At 35.8% G+C, this 22,125-nt stretch overlaps 1 protein-coding gene across 1 annotated transcript in view; it reads right to left on the bottom strand.

Moving 5' to 3' along the window:
• The window catches only part of LOC139108254 (fatty acid synthase-like), a 215,641-nt gene that overhangs the window by 35,772 nt on the left and 157,744 nt on the right, over positions 1-22,125 (bottom strand). The window contains 4 exon segments of the mRNA XM_070666383.1: positions 4,518-5,211; positions 20,156-20,400; positions 20,475-21,496; positions 21,558-21,956. Of these exon segments, the coding sequence (XP_070522484.1) occupies positions 4,518-5,211; positions 20,156-20,400; positions 20,475-21,496; positions 21,558-21,956 (2,360 nt within the window).

Raw genomic sequence — 22,125 nt, 5'->3', positions numbered from 1 at the left:
TGAATTTGTCAAGTGTCTGCCTTTCTGTCTTAAATTGTGACCCCCTATTCTGCGCGACTTGTAGCGCCGGCTGGACACCGTCAACGTCCACATACATTCCTTTAATTAAAAATATAGAAGCTGATAGAGCATCTTGAAATAGTAATATAGATACTGTTCGGTTTAATTTAATTTTAACCAAATTATTGCTTGGCAAACTTTTACGGTGACGATCGTGCTGCTGTACGATCATTGGTCGGTGCCTGCGTCATCTGCTGTGGAGCTGAGTAGTGATGCGGCAGCAACGTGTGGCGCAGTGTGTGTACGCAGTGAACAAATATGAGTTGTAGCACTGCAGCATTTTTCCAGCGTAAACCGCGATAAAGAAGAAGATAGTGAAGCCAGCAAGAAGATTGTTAATACCGAATCAAAGGACGAACTGTGGATGTTGAAGTTTAAGGTGAGAGCCAACTGACCGTCCCGGTATCCACCGTGAGCAAAAGGTTAGCGAACCACGTGCTGAATTTGCCGTTGGCAAGGTGATTCGGCACGTGGCAAACCCGTGTGTGATCGGCGACGGCACTTCACGGTAAGCTCGTTCTTTCACGATTGCGACACTCTGCATACGCCCGCGCTAGAGCAACGACGGTACAAAATTGTGAGTCGATGCTTTCTAACGGCATGCAAAACGTTGAAGAAGGCTGGAAGATACATGGTGACGAGTTTTTGACTTATGTGCGCAAGCGCTGTTCTAAAGACTGCATAAGGTCGTACAAGTGATAATAATCTGTATCAAATTTCCTTTGTTAATTGTTTCTATAGGTTTTGAATGGCTTTTCCCTCTTCCCACGTAAAAGGAAAATTTTTATGCCTCAGGAATATACAGGGTGTATCATTCCATATTGACAAACTGTCAGAGTTAGATAGGTCTCGTGGATACAAGTTAATAAGTCCTGTGTGTGAAAATTCTCAATAGTTATTGAGAAAAAAATTAATTTGTCTAGCGCAAGAGCGACAAGGAAGCTACGCGTGAGTGAGCGCGACAAGAGAGTAGCTAAAAATGGTGCCGTCGCCTGTCGCGCTCACTCACGCGTAGTTTCCTTGTCGCTCTTGCGCTAGACAAATTAATTTTTTTCTCAATAACTATTGAGAATTTTCACACACAGGACTTATTAACTTGTATTCACGAGACCTATCTAACTCTGACAGTTTGTCAATATGGAATGATACACCCTGTATATATACTTTTGGTGCTCAAAACAATTGTTTGTTCTTTATTTCTTTTCAAGCGCATATTTCATCATCCGCTAGGCTATTTTAGAATCGACTAATTTGCAATTGACAATCGTAAAATTTCTTGTTTATTACTAAAGTTTAGAACAGATACAAAATGAGAAATTTACCAAAAAGTTTTTGACTAAATAAAAAGTTATTTTGGTCCCTTTTCCATTGACTTATTTACATCCAGAATAAACAAAAAATGTAAAAAAATTAATTCTAGATTTTTTTCAAATCCGGAGGCTGATGCTATTGATGCTTTTACCAAATCATGGAAAAATAAAAAATTTTTACGTTTTTCTTCCCTTTGCTTTTATTCTTTGTACTTTAAGAAAAATAGTTAATAATAAGGCGACAGACACAGTTGTGGTACTCTTATGGCCAACCCAACCGTGGTATCCTCTATTCACCTCTCTCTTTTGTGAACCCACTATATTATTTAAACCCAATAACAATCTACTATTGTCTCCTTCCAGAAACAGAATACACCCGTTGGCATCCCACCTCACATTGGTGGTAGGCAAATTATCAGGCAATCATTCTTGAAAAAAAAATTATCAGAAAAGACTATAGATGTAATGATTAATACAATTACAAAGTCAACTTTGAAACAGTATGATTGTAGTTTAAAGCGATAGTGCAAATGTACTTATATTAAAAAAGTAGACTTATATAATGCGAGTACAACTGTCATTATTAGTTTTTTATATAATTTTTTTACAGAAGGTGCTAGTTTTAACACGTTAAATACTACTCGTTCCACAATTTCCTTAATTTCAATTTATGACATAAATAAGAATGGATTAATTTCTCGTTTTTTTTAAATGGTATTTAAACAAAGATCATCAAAACCAAGGTACTTTTCTACATGGGATATTACTTCTGGACTTAATTACATTAAAAAATTACCTCCCTTTAAAGAATTGAAATTAAGAAAAGTTGCTGAAAAAGTAGCCACTCTTTTGACTATTTCTACAGGACAAAGATTATAAACATTAGCATTAATTAATATAAATAACATTATAAAGTCAAATAAAGATATAAATATAAAAATTACAGAAAGAACAAAATGCTCAAAGCCCGGAGCATTCCAGCCGGAACTAATTCTATCATTTTTTAGAGATAGACTAAAATTATGTGTAGCAACTACAATTATAGACTTTTTAAAGTACACTAAAGATCTAAAAAACATATACAAAAAATTTATTTATAACAACAAAAAAACCGTTTAAGACAGCATCTTCACAAACGATAAGTCATTGGATTAAAAATTTGTTAGAAAAAGCAGAGATTGATACTAGTCAGATTAAAGGATATAGCACAAGACATGCTTCAATATTGGCAGAGTGTAAAAGAGCTGTAGATATTTAATAAGACGCAGTGCCGAATGGGCACCAAGTTCTCAAACATTTTTTCAATTTTATGACAGACCTATTCAGAAACCTAATGTCAAATATACATATGTAATTATAAAATAATTATTATAGATATTGTAAAGTTTATACTAATAAAATATTATAAAGTTTATTTTCAATAAAATATATAGTTTACATTCAATAAAATAATATAAAATTTAAATTTAACAAAATAGGAAAAATTATTACTTAACTCTAAAAACCTACAATTTTTTTATCGAGAACGAAACACATGTAATATAATCGTACGATCAAACGCTGAAGACGGACTCGTTTGATCGAGATTATATAAAGTATCTCGTTCGAAGATGATAACACCCTACCCATCTTTTATTAAAAAAAAAGAAAAAAAAGAAACCTTAAATTAAGAACATTCTCCTTATCATCTTTTTCGTGATAATTATAAACACACTAAATAATATGAGGCAAGATGGCTGAACAGAAAAGTGCCATCTATCGGAAACTTGTTACTTTAAACGTTGTGGTGTTAGACATGACAAGCAGTACTACAATTTTATCATCTTTGAACAAGACACTTCATATAATTTCAATCAAACAAGTCCGCCTTCGGCAATTTTATATTTTACATTGTGTTTAAAAACAATTCTTACTCTACGGCTATAAGAATATGTAATAAAAAATAAGGTATTTAATTTAAGAAATTAATGGTGACCTTCAAAACGAGTTTGCAATGTCAAACCAATGATACCAACTTATTGTTTTTCCAAAACCTTATATTTTCCGAAATATTAAAGGGTTCCAACCTTTTTCGTTCATCTTGTATAATAACTAAAACAAACCATGAATGTGCTGTACGCGTGTTTTTTTTCAAAAAATTTTAATTGTATGTTGTCAAAAAATTAAATTGACGGTTTAACCTGACACTTTACTTATAAAAACGGTCAAACGTCAGACATAATTTTTAAAATATTGTCGCTAGGAGGTTTAAAACGTCAGCTTTATTTTGGACATATATAAGATTAAGATGAAAAAACAACAGTTAAGGAGATTCTGGAGCTTCCTTTTTTATCATTTTTTGTTTTAAGGATCAAATCTTTTTTTTTGGCTTTACGGAATAAAAAATCCTTTAGAATATATAAAATACACATAGAAGCGAAGTGCGCTACGGTCATTTTATGACTCAAAATGTAAAAAAAATTTTATTCTATTTTTGCTCGAGCAAACATTCGATTGATATAAATATATTGTATGTTGTAGCACCGTGACCGGTGCTAAGAGGTTTGTTTTTCGGACTGATGGGCAAAAAGTAGTCCAATAAAGTAGTATTGAATTTATGATGCGTGTTTGATAAAATGCAATTGCTTACTGCTCGCGAGCGGCTCGCAGGCGGTCCCTAATATACCTGACTGTTGCTACATAAAATCACAGCAATCAGCTGAATTTGCTAAGAATGGAAACGGTTGATACGTGAGAGCTATCGTAGCGTCCAGATATCGCTCGGTGTTTCAATTACTGTTTTTGCAAAATTGCATTTTTATTCTGTACGTGCAGAAACTTATCGATTTAACTTAAGCCTCCGTTTGCGGGAACTTGAGTTATAACATTGATGATATTGTTATATCATGTTTTTTGTTTAGACGAATTCGTAGCACACTTCAGAACGAATGAAATACTTTCCATTCTTTAAAAATAATTAAAAATAATTTTTTTTAATTAATATTACTTGTTAATAAATGTAAGAACTTTTTAACAAAATTAAATTTAACTGAACTTACATGTTTTATTATTTTTATAACATTTAATAAATAAAAAAATTATTTTTAATTTATGAAATTTTTTTGTGTCATAATTTATACTTTTACATATGTTCAAAAATAATTGTACCTTGCCAATATGTTTTCCAGCAGCCATATATCTGAAAGCATTTTCTATTTCACTTTTGTCAAAAATTTTTCTACACAAAGGTTTGATAGCGCCATTTGTTAAACCTTTCACTATACCTTCCCACAGCGTTTTCTTTAGTTCTAAACTTGAAGAATATATCTTATCTAATAAAATTCCATAAAAACTGATTTCTTTAGAAAAAGTATTTAAATCCAATGCGTTATTGGAAACCATATCAAATTTTCCAATTTCTAGAAAACGACCACCATTTGCTAAACAGCGAACAGATGCTTGCAATTTTTCTTCAGCTAAAGAATTCAGTACAATATCTACTCCACGACCTTGTGTACGCTGCATAATCATTTGTTCAAAACTAGTATCTCGAGAATTTCCAATATTTTCTTCAGGAATAGAGGGAAAAGTGTTTTTTATAAACTGCCGTTTCTCGGCAGTGCCAACAGTTGTAAATACTTCGCAACCTTCATAAAGCGCAAGATTGATTGCGGCTTGACCAATTCCTCCAGTACCAGAATGAATTAAAACTTTGTTTCCTCTTTGAATTTTACCTTTCATGTACAAAGCAAAATAACACGTGCAGTACACGACTGGAACCGTTGCTGCATCTTCCATTGTCCATTGTTCTGGTACAACCCAACTAAGATACTTGTCAGTCACACAAATATTCGACATACCTCTAAACATAATAAATAAAATAATAAAATAAAATGTATATGAGTATATACAGGGTGTCCCATCCCTTATTATCAAACTCATAAAGATAGGTTAATCTTTCAGAGATAAGTAAAAAAATCTTGTACCATTTTGTATAATTCTCAAACGTTACTGAGAAAAAAATTAAAATATGTATAATGTATAGGTGTTAGAGCGACAAAGAAGCTGCGAGTGAGCGCGACAGGTGAATGACTACGAATGGTACCGTTCTTGCAGCATTTTTGTCGCTTTTACGCTTTTAATTTTTATCTCAATAACGGTTACGAATTTTACAAAATTGTACATGACTTTTGTCTTAAATTATTATTGTTTATGGACAAATTTCAGAAGTGACATGCAAAACCGAATACTATATATACAGAGCGAGTCTAATAAAAAGTTTACTATGTTTTTTTGAAAACGGATAAAGATTATGAAATAACACCTATTATTAAAATTGTGGAACATCTAAGAAAAAATCATATAATATTTTGATAACCTTGAGTAACCTTAAATGTCCTTCGTTTTCACAATACTAATAAACAAATTTTTTTACAAAAAAGGGTGTTTTTCATTCATTCTATTTTTAGTGCTAAGTGAGTTGAATAACTTTGTATCAAAGTATTTTTTCGAAAATTTAATTATTATCGGGATACAAACTGAAAGAAGGCAGACTATAAGTTTCAATGATGTGGTTTTTTCTGACATCGGCGTCGAGCATATTAACCAACTACGTGCGTTTCTCATATCTTTTGACATATACGTGACGTAACACCTTGTCACCGTTCGCACCAGCTACAGCCGCCGTAATTAATTGTTTAGTCATGCTGTATGAAACGATTCCATCTTTCCACGACAATGCATAATGATTTTTCATTAGTAAGAAAATGCATAATTTTTCAAATTGTGCTAAGAATTTCCAGGGTATGGAACTCTTAAAAATGTAATGAGTCAGAACAGAGTCCTTTTTTAGCACAGCACTTTTTTCACAACAAACCTTTGTCCGATAAAAAACGACAAACGTTGGCACAATAATGACGAACGTGTGCTCGAAACAATGATTCGTGTCAATAAAATTATTTCTCTATACGGAGTGTTTGAAATTAGGTTTCCTTCCCGGTAACTGTAGATAGATATCGGGAATACAAATCGAAAAGTCAGATATCATTTAGTAAAATTCGTAACCGTTACCGAGTAAGATATTACTGAATTTTGACGAATTGGCGCGGAGCACATAATAAGTCGGGCGCGGCAGGTGAGAGTGGGTGGGCCTTAGGGAGAGAACGGGGGTGAATGTATGTGCAAACAAACAAAGTAACAACTGTCGTCGTCGCTAAGAGACAGTCGTAGAGAGACAAGGAAGAGTCGAGTCGATTGTGTGCTAACAAGAAAAGAACTTTGACATTTGCTTGCGAGCCACTGAACGCAGATCATCTTTCTAAATAAAAGTTATTTTAACAACGTAATAATAATCATTCTCGATCCGTATCCTACATTATTCTTTGAATTTTAATTTCAAATTCTTATTCATTATTACGTCGTAACTCTGAGTTAGAAGTTTATTACATGCGTATCATATTTTTTCTCATTCGCACATGTATATCTTCACCGAGGTATATACGTTACATTTTCGCTCATGCTGATAACCAATTATAAATTTTTAACTTCCATATTTTAATAAAATGCATGGTGTTTAAATGATGCATAGAGATGTGCAATAAAAATAATACTTTAAAATTATGTTTTATTATTATTTTAATATTCAATTATTGTTTATAATGGATGAAGTTATATAAATATTAATATAGACTTTGTAACACAGTATCATTGGCCGGGGACAAAGCTCGGCGGGATCCGGGGTACGGACAGAGACCGAGACGTAAATTAAATAAAATAACTGATTTATTAAAGGTATTTTTAAATGTTGATATTTACAAAAAAGAGGTGAGTTTCCTGCCCGAGTCGTAAGTGATCGTGTAGCTTCGAATTATATGTCTGTGAACGGCGTCACAGTTGTATGGAGAAAATGTTTGTTTTTTCCGAGTTGTTCGTACAATTCTATACGGTTATGTGTCTTTGCCGATAACATACAAGTGGGGGCCGCCCAGGTCATAACAATCGTAACAGTCTCCGCGGTTGCAAATCTTGATGCCGGTGTCCAGATAAGGCCGTTCTGGATTTATCGGTCGTGACAGAGTTTCCGCGGTCGCGAATCTTTGGCGCGGGTGTACAGGTAGGGCCGTCCAGGTCGTGTCGGTTGTAACAGAGCTCCGCGGTCGCGAGTCTTTGGCGCAGTGGCACAGGTAGGGCCGTCCAGGTTGTGTTGGTCGTGACGGGTCTCCGCGATCGTGTAGAAAAACCGGGGGTGCCCGGTTAAAGGAAACAGGCTTGGGAGCGCCCAAGTCAGATAGAGCGGTGCCTGGAGCCGGGTGCGCCCATTCAAAGAAAGAGGCTCAGGAGCGCTCGAATCGGATAGAAAGCGATAACTGGAGCTGGGTGCGCCTGGTTAAGGAAAGGGTCTCGGAAGCGCCCGATTCGAGTAGAGAGCGGTGCTTGGAGCCGAGTGCCCTCGGTTGAGGAAGAAAACTCGGGAGCGCCCGAGTCGGGTAGAGAACGGTGTCTGGAAATGGGTGCGCCCGGTTAAGGAAAGAGGTTCGGAGGCACCCGAGTCAGGTAGAGAGTGATGTCGAGGGCCGAGAGAGTCCGGTGAAGGAAAGGCTTGGGGGCGCCCGAGTCCGGTCGGTTTTGGTATCGAGAATCAAGTGAGCCCGGTTGAGAAAAGGCTTGGGAGCGCCCAAGTCCCGGTGGGTCGGTTTCTGGAGTGCTCTCTAGATCGAAATAAGGTGCTGACTCGCATTTGAGCTAGTTTATATATCCGTGGGCTCGAGAGAGGGGAAACCCTCTCACGAGCAACTTGTAGCGGTGCGCGGCACGGTTGGATGGTCGGCCCGTATTATACGTTGCGGGCGGATGGTCGGCCCGTGTTACCTAATGCCGTTTTACAAGATTGCGCGAATATTTTTAGTGCCGACGGCTAGTGGTCGCGGCGCGGGGCCGAGAGGTGATTTGTTTAATAGTGACTTTGTCACATTTTGTATAATAAATAATTTTTTATCTTTATCCCATTCAAAATTTTTTTTTGCACGTCTTATTGTTAAGCAAACAATAAATGGTTTATTGTCCGTATCATATTGTTTCTCCTTTACAAGAGTAATAGCTACTTTTTTACGCGGGTGTATGACAAATTGACAAACGAGCGAAAATCACTGTGAGTTAGACGCGGCAGTCGAAAACGGAAGTATATTTTCAAGGGATAGACGGAATTATTGCATGACTGCAATTGCTTAATAAAGGTGGGTGGGGTTAGCAAGCGATTAATGTTGCGCGATAATTCCGTATCCCTCTTCTAATATACTTTTGTCGTCGTTTATCGCGCCCGACTCATAGCATTCTTCACGTTTGTTTTTAAAGATTTAATTTTTTTACTAAGTAACAATTACAAATTTCTTAAAATGATACTTGACTTTTCGACTTTTTTTCTTAATAACTATCTATAGTTTTCGGGAGCAAAATTATATCGGGCACCCTATATGAGTTGAATACATGGCACAGAGTGCGTGCTAGGACCCCGCGACATGGGATCAAAGTATGTATAATATTTTTTTTTTTATTGTATGTATATTGTTACGTCCACGCCCTTTTTAATTTCTTTTTTTCTAGAACATTCTGATTTTATAAAGATGACTGTTATGTATCGTAACACATATACAGGGTGTCCCAGATCAGTGGACGATGCCGAAAATGATAGGTAGATTTAATCGAATTAAAACGAAAAGTCCTGTACCATTTTGAAAAATTCTCAATAGTTTTCAAGAAAAAAATTAATTTATGTACACGTAAGAGCGACGAGGAAGCGTGGGCTGAGTGAGCGCGACAGACGACGGTGCCATTTCTAGTCATTTGCTTGTCGCGCTCACTCACGCGCAGCTTTCTTGTCGCTCTTACGCTTATAAATTTTATATATTTTAATTTTTTTCTCGAAAACTACTGAGAATTTTTCAAAATGGTAAAGGACTTTTCGTTTTAATTTGATTAAATCTACCTATTATTTACAGCATCGCCCACTGATCTGGGACACCCTGTATATACATATTTACACGTATACGCGTTGTCGTGCACGACTAACAAATAAAGAAATACTGCCGAAAGATTAAAGAAGTTTGCCCGCCGACGCGGCATTTTTGATCGCGGCTTTTAGGCCGAACAATAGAGCCTTATCTCTAGCGTCGCGAAAGGAATCCAGACTTCAAGAGAGTCACCGATATCCTATCCGAAGGATTTTATTATACTGTTTCGACCAATCATAGAAAGTTCCCCCGTTTTCTTCCCGAAATTGCGAAGAAACCGAACTTCCGAAATCAGTCTAGAGAAAACCTCGGACCGTGCGACTTCGACGGGCGAAGCTTTTGATAAAAGCGCTAATATTCCGTAATAGATTAAACGTAGAAGTGGCCATCCTTCCCTAGGCGACGATACCAGTTATTTGGTTATCAGGAAGGCGCCTGTACGCGAAGTGCGTTTTCGCCACGCGACCGATAAAGTTCGTTCTTTATCAGGCGTTGTTGCGGGTGAAATTAATAATTTTAAAGTGAAAGTATTTGTAAGACTTAATGTCTCCGTGATTCGAACAATAAATATATTATATAAAAAACGAACTACCGTGTGAGTGTTAACGCGCTGACATCGGACAGAACAATGACTAATAGTAAATAAAAAGTCAAGTGAATTATTAATAAGAAAAGAATTTTTTCTTCGGAAATGGAAAATTCGAGAAAAATGAATCAGACAGCCCTACGATAAGCGGTGCACGCGGCACCAATAAATAACACCTTTATGAATTCGTATAAAAAGCCCGAGCGGGCCGTTTGGATGATCATTCTCAAAAAGTTTCTTGGCATCGGGCGTAATTATACCCGCGATCCATGTGATAACCCAGCGTGCTCCGACCAGAAGGACAAACCAGCCGATCCGCTAGAAGCACAAACCTGCCGATCCGCCGGAAGTACGAATCTGCCGATACACCGGTACCACAAATCCGCTGATCCGCCAGTAGGACGAATATACGCCAAGGGCATTTTATAAGTACGGGTCCCGAATTTCTAAACAGCCTTAAGTAGTAAGTCAAACATTCATTTTTCTCGAATAACCGTTAAAATTACTAAATTCAATATCACTTATTATTGTGAGCAGAACGCAACCACGCCTTCTTGCGGAATCAGAAAATCGTTTTTCCGAGTACGATTATTTGCTTGTGGAACTAAAAAGAAGAATTCCTATGCCATGTGGCGGAAGCTATAACTGTAGAATTTGCTATCCAAAATTAAGACTATATGCAGATTATTGTGAATCTCAAGGCCCTTCATATTTCCCTACTCCCGTAGAATCTCCGAATTTTATTCCTTCCTTTGACCCTTCTACCCCTCCACCGATAGCACTTCCGAGTTTCTCTCATTCTTTTAACTCTCCTTTCTCTCCTCTGACTAACGATCGATACAGACATTTCCTTAACAAAGTCGCAGCCAAATATCCTCAGCCACCTCAAGATTCCACGGAATATTAATCTTTCCCTCCTCCAGCATTTAAAACCGAATTTAACCTATCCGACAACGATCCTGTCATTTTTGTATACCACCCTGAACATCCTATTCCTTTTATTCTTCCTGAATCACATTTATCAAATTTCTACTCTCCTCCAGTTCCTTAGCGTTCCCTTTTACACCTTTGCGTATTTTTTTTAATAATATTATAATCATTCAACTGTAATTTTTTTCTGAAAATATACATTGTTCTTTTGTTTTCTTTTTATAAATCTGTCTTTCGGATTATTTTAACTTTAAGTCGCACCGGCCCCATCCCTGATAACAGGTGATTTTTCTATCACCTTATTAAAATAAGCAGCCACCGATCACGCGGCTTAAATAAGACGTCATATTGTCTTCCGAGACATTGACTCTTATCTTAGCCTTTGGTGTGAACGGTTTCTCGAGTACACTATTTGTTGTGTATCTCGAGATTTTAAGGTCAGTTACCCAGATCTGCTTCATCCTTATCCATCTATCTCTAATTATCAACGGCCTGGACGTAACAATATTATTATTTAAATATTTTTGTTATATATACAGGGTGTCCCATACTAAACGGACGTAATTTGAGAAGTAGGTAGAACTGGTCTAGACGAATAGAAAAGTCTTATATCATTTTGTAAAATTCTCAACAGTTATTAAGAAAAAAATTAATTTGTCTAACGCAAGAGCGACAAAGAAGCTACGCGTGAATGAGCGCGACAAGCGACGGCACAATTTTTAGCACTCGTCTGTCGCGCTCATTCACGCGTAGCTTCCTTATCGCTCTTGCGCTAGACAAATTAATTTTTTTCTCAATAACTGTTGAGAATTTTACAAAATGATATCAGACTTTTCTTTTCGTCTAGACCAGTTCTACCTATTTCTCAAATTACGTCCGTTTAGTATAGGACACCCTGTATAATAACATTTTTTTTGTATTAATATTTTTTTGTAATTTTCCATGATAACCAAGCTACATAAATTTATCCTGCGCAAAATAATTTAGATCTTTGACTGGCAGCGGCTACTGACAACATCACTGCAATTTTAGATCAGATTAATAATATATAATTTTTTACGATTTCTTAAAATATTTTGTAACTTTTGTATTTTTTATGTATAACGTATGTTGTGAGTGTATGTAATTTTAATTTTTTTAACCTTTTTATTGTAATAATGTTTTAATTTTGTAACTTTAATATATTTATATATTGTATATTGGGTAAATAAGTGTTTGTTGAGATAAATATGAATTGATTTCTATTATAAACGTTTTTTTATTTTTTCTAGTTTTTAGTTTTAGTAATTATAAAAATTATAAGACATGTAAGTGTAATTTTAATTTTTGTAACTTTTAGCATTTTAAAAGATTTTTTATATTTTTATAATAAAACTTTAATTTTTAATTTATTATTCTTTACCGCTTTTCTTCCAAATTTAAAAACTGTTATTGTTTTTACATGCAAATTAATTATTGTCGATTAAATGAAAAATATAGTTAAAAATTATATTTTAATTATTTTTCAATTCTAATCTTATATAAAATTAGTGTAATGTGTAAATAAATAGTTGATTTAATTTAAAAATAGATTCAGTGCTTAATAAAAATACAAATTGTCAAAAAGTAGAGACATTGTTGAATAAACGCATATACCTTGAGTTCTAATTTGCGAGAGCAATGAACGGAGTGTGGGGACAGAAGAAGAATTCATTGGCGTTAAGACATGTAAAGAGAAACAATGGAAGTGGGTTAGTCTATCATATTCACAATCCCTCGTCTTCGCGCCAATAAAATTCCCCTTCCCCGTGTTCCTCTCGCATCAGGTTGTTTTCCCGTCCCCATGCCCCGCTCAATGTCACGCGGATTAAAATCCGTATTTATTTCCTACTAATGTCCTTAAAATGTCGTCAAAATTCATTTTGAAGATTATTTCAAGTACATAAAATGATATTGTTCGGAAAAACGTTTCCGGCAAATGTTACTTACATTTTGATGGAAAAAAAATCTGCAATAAAAAATTAAGTTTTTAAATTAAGAAATTGAAGATGATTTTTACGCGACTGTCAAAAAATTATTCAAGGTTAAATCAATAATATTACAATATGTCCTTGTTAACGATTTAACGGGCCCGCTCGACGAGACTACGCTTTTGTTTAGTGGAGCGGGTAATTACGTGGTGGCACCACGTCACAGACCGATAATTTATTGATAATCCGCGCCACGTGTGGCGTTTGCCGGTTCTAATCTTTTTTCTTGTTCCGGACGTTGTAGTGTAAACTTGGCTCTTGAATTCTCTCAGTGATTTTCTCATTGTGCTCATCAGCTCCTGACCAGTGGTCAAACGGCATTGCTCATTTCAAAGTGCGAGAATAGTTCTCATACCGAACAGTAAGCCGGCTCACGCAGTTCAACAAATACAGCCTCACTGTCTGTGCACGTTGTCGCGGCGTGCTCGTCACGTGCTCACGGCGTTCTTGTACGTTCGCTCAAAGAAATCGGAATACGCCTCACATTGTTTTATCGCTCACTTATTTTATTTATTGTCTCGCCGGTTTGATCATTATTAAGTTAAGTTAAGAGGACCGCTTATTTTCGTGTAATTACTTGCGTGCGTGACGCAATCATCCCGGTGGCACGTGGCCCATTCCGGTCATCGGGTTGACTCGAGGTTTCAGTGATATCGCGCTGCCCTCTCAAGCAGGGGCATAAAATCATTGTTGGAGAATACCATTTGCTCTAACAGTCCTTTTTTCAAAGTCATACCATTTTTGTCTAAAACATTTTAGATAATTAAGCAGAAAAGGGTCATCTTCTTCGATTTCAATGACCTTGACATATGTTATCATGGTCTCCTTCCTGAGTGATCTTGACCACTTTTTAAAACATCTAAAGCAATTTTAAAATAACCGACAATAATTATTTTTTCGCGTGGAACCTGCTTGTAGACCGATTCGATAAAAAAAAACGTGCTATTATTATAAATCACGTTGGCGCGCTCATGGATGCGTCTAGCATGGCTAGAGAAAGCTAAAGAGAATGCAATTGATCTAAGGAGAATTTCTAATAGCGCTCTCTGTCACGTGTAATTCCAAATTTCAAACACCCCATGGATCAATTGGATTTTTTGGTATACACCTTGTATGTTAAGCTTGATACCAGCATTTTTCACGAATAACAACGGTCATTGATCGGCGAAGTGCTTCCCATTTTCTAATAATACATGCAATTTTTTGAGCAACAATGTCAGGTGTTTGAATCGACCCAAAAATGAGTCTGTCTCATTAAACAAGCAAATGGCTTTTTCCTGCCATGCTGCCACAAAGGCCAAATGTTACATGTGCAGAGAAAAGCATTTTTTATATCAATGTAAGCACTTTTTGGCGCTACCAATTTTACAACGCGTCAAAATTGCACGGACGCATAAGGTTTGCCTAAATTGCTTACGCTCCATTTCACATTTTGTCAATAAATGTTTATTCGGTACTTGCCGGTCATGTGGCAGCAAGCACAATACATTTACTACATTTACTTTCTACATTTACAATCGCACACCTCCGGGTAGACTTCTCATCTTAACGATTCGATTCAACTACCTAAGCCCTTCGACAGTTCAACAAATAGCTCTCGCGACTCGATCCACACATTCTGTCAGCATTAGAGCCAAGCAGATCGTTATTCTTTTCTCTGCGATAATGCTGGTACCCACAAAGGATGCCTCCCAAAGGCAACATGTTCTATTAGACTCTGGCTACTAGGTCAGCTTTATAACCAAACAATCTGTCAACAATTTGGATCTAACTCTTCGTGTTTTTAAAGTTTCTATTTCCGTAATAGATAAAACGTTTTCTCCGGTTACTTATTTAACGCCTACCTTTGCGCTTTAGGTTAAATTTCTGCTCTATAAAGACTGATATTCCCATGAGAACTACTAGTCACCACACGTTGAATACAATGTTAGCTGATAATAATGAAGAGTTGATTGCATCCTGACGAATCGCATCACTGATGAACAGCCTAATATAAACATAAAACTCTCCGCCGTTTCCATTCTACGTAACATGAGATTGGCGGACCCTAATTTTAAGCTGTTTGCTAGAATTTACATTTTGCTCGGAACAGAAGTCTTTTGAGATTTTTTGTATCGAACAAAAAGTCTCTTTGGATACACCTTCTCTTACAGAAAACGATGTTAGAATGGATATTAGCAGGCAAATTGCATTCCCCTCGTCAGCCGTCGAGACAGTTCAGGTTTTTGCATTCCTCGTTGATTCTTCAGACATGAATGATCAACTCGAGTGTTTTTGGAACTTTAAGGAATTTCCCCACGACAATCACGTGTACACAACGTGCAAAAAAATATAACTACGAAAAGCACTTTTTCAATTCCGTTTTGCGGAGTTCAGAGAAATTCTGCATAGTGCGTTTTTCTCTCAGAGATAAGCTACTTTCAGATCCTGGCGATTTAAAAGACATTGCATTATGGCGCTTGTACTACCTTGAACGCCGATTCGCCCGCGATTCCGAGCTAAAAAGTCACTACTCCGCCTTCATGAAAAAGTACTTATTTCTGGGCTATATAAAATCTTGAAGCAACCTTCCCACCGGCATCATCGTTCAATACTACATACTACATCATTGCACAAAAAAAGAAGGTCTCCAGGATTCGAAACTTAGAGTAATCTTTGATGATTCTTGTAAGTCTACTACTGGGCTGTCTATAAATGATGTGACGATAATAAATTCAGTTGTCTAAAACGATCTACTATCGATTCTCATTTGTTTCTATATTTTTTGATACACTCTCGTAGACGGCCTAATTAAGATGTATCGGCAGCTTTTGGTGCATCCAACAAATTCGTCTCTCCAGAAAATTCTGTCGCGTAAAAACTGCTTTTTTCCGATTCAAGAGATTAGTTTATGCACAATAACTTATGGCACTTCAGTTACCTCTTATTTCACAATGTGAGTTTTAATTCACTTTGTCGATTAATACGAGAAAAAGTTCTCTTTAGGCTCTCTGTATCTATATGGAGATTTGTATGTCACTGACATGCTAATAGGTAAGGATTTTTTAGACAGGGCTCTGCAAGTCCGTGATCAAATCATTAAACTGCAAAAACTTGGGTGCTTCGAGTTTGCCAAATGAAGCTTTAATAGTGCCCAACTATTATCAGGTTTATCATTTAAGACTGATGACAAAAATTGTTGTACCGTAGCCGGTGTGTGCGGTTCGACCTTCGGGACCGAGTGTTGTAGACAGAAAATTTAGTGATCAGGGTCAATTAATGAAACTTGTTTTAATCCAACACACTTATCTATTCAGTGTTATCACACACTACCGTTTGAACGTTGTTTATTACGCTTGCGACTGCAAGCCTAAAGAGTTCAAACGTGTTAGGTATCGCAGTGTTTGCACCGTTACTCGCCGGGTAGAGTTACGTGTTGCGTTTCAAGATATTGTGACTAACCGGTGCGTGCCGTCAGTTTGCGCCTTTTATAGTTGGCTGTTGTCAAAACAGATCTTAAATATCAGCCGATTTCGCTGCGGAAAGTGATAATCAACGTTCAGGTGCTTTCCACGATTTGCGAAATCATACTTGTGCGCCTTTCGTGTAATCTCAGCAGATTTCTGCATTTGACAATATGCTGGGCCCCGGTCGTTTACCCGGCGTATTAGAAATGAGCTGATTCCTGGTACTAGGTAATTAAGTTACATCACAATTTACCGATAAACAAAGAAGGAGTTTTCAGATTATTAGGCAATTCTTGGTCACAACAAAGTGACGTCTTTTTATTTACTTATGAGTCTTAGCTTTAATCTGACACATCTACGAAGCGCTCTATTCTTTCCTATATTTCAAGGTTGTTTCATTTCTTAGGTCTAATGGGTCCTAGCATTGTGTAGCAAAATATATTGTCCGAGAGTTATGGCTAGCAAAAATTGATTAGGATAAGTCTGCTCCTTAGTCTATTCACACTAAATGGATGCAATGCAAAGCACAATTACCAAATTTGCAAGATTTTAGCATTAATCCACGCGTAATATTTCCTATGTGATATTAGCAGATTTAAATCCATGGATTTTTTTGACGCCAGCCATTGTGCCTACGGTGCTTGTATATACAAGGTGTCTTACATCAAATAAAGGACTCACTAAGGGTAGGTAGGTATTTTAAAGGCAAGTAGTAAAGTGTTACTCCATTTAGTAACATTTTCAACCGTTAATGAGAAAAAAAATAAAAATATCTATCAAAAGCGCGACAAAAAGTTGCGAGTGAGTGAGCACAAAAAGCGAATGAATACAAATGGCGCTGTCGCCTGTCCCGTTTACTTACAGTTTTCTTGTCACTCGTACGCTAAATATTTTTATTTTTTTCTCAATAACGGTTGAGAATTTTACAAAACGGTATAGAACTTTTCTACTTGTCTTTAAAAAACCTACTTACCTTCAATGGATCTTTCGTTTAATCTAAGACATTTTTATATTCGTTTTTTTTTTTTAATAATGAATACCAATGTCAGCTTTTGTTAGTTATTTTTAAATTTAGAATTCATCTTTTAAAAACCATATCTTTACTCTGGCTCGAGTTATCAGCTGCTTCTATCAATGCTCGTTAACAAGGTAGTTTAAACCATTTATGTCCCGATAGAAGTCACTTATCTATGGTCGGACTTTACCATCGCTCTGCGCTGGATTGGCTGTTTCTTCAAGCGATAATCTGTTTTCGTTGTTAACAGGGTCGGCGAGATACAGCGGTAAACCAAATTTGTAATATGATGACACATAAAATCCGCCAATAATCCAGCCGATGCGTTCTAATGGGCTACTGTTTAGCAACCTAGTAGATTACACTTTGAGGTAGCACCGAACTCTCATTTCTGAAGTCCTTAGAGTCAAAATAGCCGGTAAACCCGTTAGTAATTCACGAGTCACACCTTCTCAAAATCAAGTAGCACTACTAACTTCGAATTTATTAACCATATTATCAGCTGTTACTCTTCATTTAACAAGATATTTTGCATATTATTCTATTGCTTGAGCTACTTATACCAAGGTTCAAAGTCCAGATGCATTAATTGTATTCTCGAACTAAATCGCAGAATCCATGAAAAGGTTGTTCATCGCTGTTCAAATGTGGAGTTTTCCTGCTAAATATTGAGCATTGACTGAGAACAGCGCAATTGAATTTTTCAATCGATTAAGGACACTCTCTATTTTAAGCAAATGACAAGTTAATGAGAGTCAACGGCAGATTAAGAGATTTCCATTTATCATTCAACGCTCATCACCAAATTGTTTTGTCGCAGGGGAATCCATTAACCAAACTTGTCATTCGACAAAAGCATTTGCTCAACTTATATTGTGGTTTTTAATCTACTATGGCTTTTGTGAAACAAGCATTTTGGCTTTTGGGTTTGAAATCCACCGCACGTAACATCTTAAATAATTGTGGTAACTGCTTCAGGTCCAAACCTAGGTTCTTTGAAACTATCATGAGATCACTTCTACAGTCTTGCGTTAAGATGTCGCGCCCCTTTTCACACAGCAGTGTAGACTATTTTTGACATAGTTAATTTAACTGTTTACTCGCTTATTACGCTCTCGCAAAGAATTACTATAAACTTTCTATTGTGTGTTAATTGTTTAGGCAATTAAGTTCCTATTCCTTTAATATTAACTAATCTTATTGAATTGTAACGCTGCCTTCTAATTTGTTTCCAGCTTTATAATTAGTTTGTTATAATGCTATTATCATGCGTCTAAGTTAATAACAAATCGTAATTATAAGTGCTATATCACCAGGTCTGTTGGTGTTTAATTTTCTCTTTGATATATCAAGATTACTCAATATTCTTACATTGTCATTCGTCCTTCTGGAATTATTGATGAGAGTCCTTTCCCGGAGTTGCTTCTTAGCGTACTTTCAATTTATATTCTCGCGTGTTTCTCTCATTGGTCTAGCGCAGTGCTCGGAATTAGTTGCACATTTTGGCCCGATTCCAGAGACACCGCCTCCTTTCCCCACTACACTTGACAATCGGCCGGCCGAGTCGTCAAATCGCGCGCGCGACGCTGTTTCTCAGGAGCGTTTTGTTATCTAAGAAATAGACTGGAGTAAGAAATATACTTAATATTAATTATAATAGTTTTCCACATCACCTACGAGGTACTATTATTAATGCGTTTTTTTTTAAGTGGTTTCCCCAGTAGGCCTATACGCATCAATAATAGTACCTCGTAGGTGATGTGAAAAACTATTATAATTGATATTAAATATATCCCTTACCCCAGTCTATTTCTTAGGTAACAACGCTCCTGAGAAACAGCGTCGCGCGCGCGGTTTGACGACTCGGCCGGCCGATCGTCAAGTGTAGTGGGGAAAGGAGGCGGTGTCTCTGGAATCGGGCCAAAATGTGCAACTAATTCCGAGCACTGGTCTAGCGCAACTGAATTTACGATGTCGTTTACCATTGGTTTGGCATTAAGTGAGTGACTTTTAGACTGGTCGCTTGATTGTATTCAGAACCGCATTGGCCATCTTGCTTTACTAGCATGCGCAGCGAGCATGCTTAGCTATATTTCGCATTAAATTTTGTTCAGAGCTGTTAAGGAAGCGATTGTAATTGTATCAGCGTCTTGAATCTAGTGACTTTTATATCGTTTTATAAGTTTCGCACGTTTAGGATAAAAAATAAACACGCATAGTGAAACGGAAGTATCGCGTAGTGATCTTTTATTGTCATCACGGCCATTAGAACCCTCTCACGCCATGTCACTCTGTGAGGAGATACCGCAGCATCCGCTTTTCATCAACCAGGTTTAAAATTATGTGAACCGTGTTGTACAGTGACCGGCAATAATGGCCTTACTCACTGCGGTGACGGCGGCTAAAGCTAGCGTGGTGTCCGTCAGGTCCCACCGCGGAGCGCATACACTTGTAATTATCTCAAAAGTGTCGTTGAAGTGATTGTCGAAGATGCACTGCCTAGTTGGATTGACATGTAATGTCTTTTTGTATTATCTTCGAGATAAAAGCCCAGGGATAGGTAAGAAAACGAAGATTAAAAACAAAAATAATAATGACAGCTTAATATCTAATGATAAAATATATTGAATCAGGATTAAACTGTAACAAATTCTTTTGATGCAAAGACTTAGATCGAAAGTGGTTGTGATTTAACTAAACATGTAATTTAAATTAAATAAAAAATACAATAGTGTAAAAAATTTTTAATGATGTTAATGATATTTAATTATTCTATTAATATAAGAACATTAATAAAAACATTAATTTTTTTACCCTTCAGTGCACATTCCCATTATTCGTCGTTTATGTATATCGAATCCTACAAATTCCAAACCAATGGCATTAATAGTATCACCGTATTTAAACGTCTCAATAGATTCAATGTTGATTTTGTTAGTAGCTAACATAATATCTTTGAAATTAAGAGGCGCGTATATTACATTTATAAGATTCTTACAATTGTTGTTGAAAGGTATTTTGTTTTGTACCCAACAAAAACTACTCAGATCTCCCGGTATCTAGTGTAAATACAAATAAAATAAATACTTAAAATACAATTTATTTCACAATAAAAATATACTTTCCAACGAACCATCTGTTTAATGCAAGCATTTTGTACGGGTTTCGGTTCTAATAATGGTAATGGAAAATGTCTATAAGATCCCCAAACATGATTAGGACGTAAAACATTGATAGGTAGATCCAATTGTAGTTGTTTTATATATAACAGTTCTTGCAAAGAAAATTTAGGTGCTTCCTTATCTTGAATAAATATACTTTTAATCATTTCGCCTCCTGATTCTTTTCGTAAACAATTAATAAGACCTAATAGTCCACATTCAAAATTTTCTGCAACAAGTATTATTTTTATATTTGTTTTAGTCTTCTTTTCAATATTTATGATTGCTTTTAATTCATTGACCCACAAAAAGTCATAATTATTTATATGTACAATTTGGTATTGAACTTTTTCAATCTTTTGTCTTTTTCTTAATAGTAAAAACATTTTATCATTTATACGTTTTTCAACTATAACATCCAACTCATATGTTTTCAAACATGAATAATCGTAAATCACATTAATTTTTTCTAGAGTTATTAGAAAACCTTGTGGCATTAACAGAGGCAGTAACTGTTGATATAATTTCTTGTTATTTTTTGATAAAATATTCAAACCCATGATTATTAAACAATTTTCGTCTTTGGACAACTTAGAAACTTCCGTTATACAAACGTCAGGTAAAGTAATATCTAAAAGTTTTTCGTGAGTTGTCACAAGTTTGGTATTATGTCGAATTTGAGGTAAATCATTTAAAATTTTATTGATAAATGGGAAATTTAAATCTTCTTGTGTCACTTTATCGGAATCATCGACAAACTCAATAATTTTAATGTTTATTAGATTGCAACATTCAAGAGCAATATGTACCGACATTCTTATTGCATCTTGCAACGACATAGTTCCTAAATCGCGATAGGCGATAAACTTGTGATCTTCGAGAACGGTATTAGTCGTTTTCTGCCGTCGTGATATAGGTGTAGCCACAATGCCACAAATTTCTATTCCTCCAGATATTACAACGTTTGAAGATTTGTAATAATGTACAGATAATTCTGCAACAAAAATAAAATTGATTTAATGATGATTGATGACTGTGTCACTCATGTTACTTACGTCTTTCTTCAGTTGAACAGTTTTGAATTAAATTTAAATGACAATTTGGATCAATTATCAGTTTGCCAATTTTTGTTGGCACGAAAAGACTTCGCGATTTTTGTTTTAAAATCATCATTTGTAACATATTATCCATAAATGACACCCAGTTAGATGTCCAGGCGATATGACCATTTGTTCCTGTAACTGACATACTTTTTAATCCACAAAATAATCCTTTATATTGATAACCACGAAGCCTTAGTTCTTTATATATATCTTTAGTACTCATTTCTTCATCGTCATCGATATATTTTGTAAAATTTATACATATTTTTTCATTCTTAATATTGTTTGGAATTCGTACTATTCCAGTAACAATAGCGTTATTTCCTTCCATTATTTCGAATCTATTACCACCTAAACATATATGAAAATGTTGATGCAATGTATTATAATTTTAGCAAATAAAAATATATATTAGGTGTACAACTTTTGCTTCCGTCGTTTTTTAATAAAGATATCTGTAGCTGTAAATAGTTGAAATACATAAATCACAAACGCTGTACAATGCTTAGGCATTTGTTAA

The sequence above is a fragment of the Cardiocondyla obscurior genome, linkage group LG14 (genome assembly GCF_019399895.1).
Source record: "Cardiocondyla obscurior isolate alpha-2009 linkage group LG14, Cobs3.1, whole genome shotgun sequence".
In the NCBI taxonomy this organism is placed as follows: Eukaryota; Metazoa; Arthropoda; class Insecta; order Hymenoptera; family Formicidae; genus Cardiocondyla; species Cardiocondyla obscurior.
The sequence above is the reverse complement of the archived record's forward strand: the minus strand, read 5'-3'. Positions and strand labels throughout refer to the sequence as shown.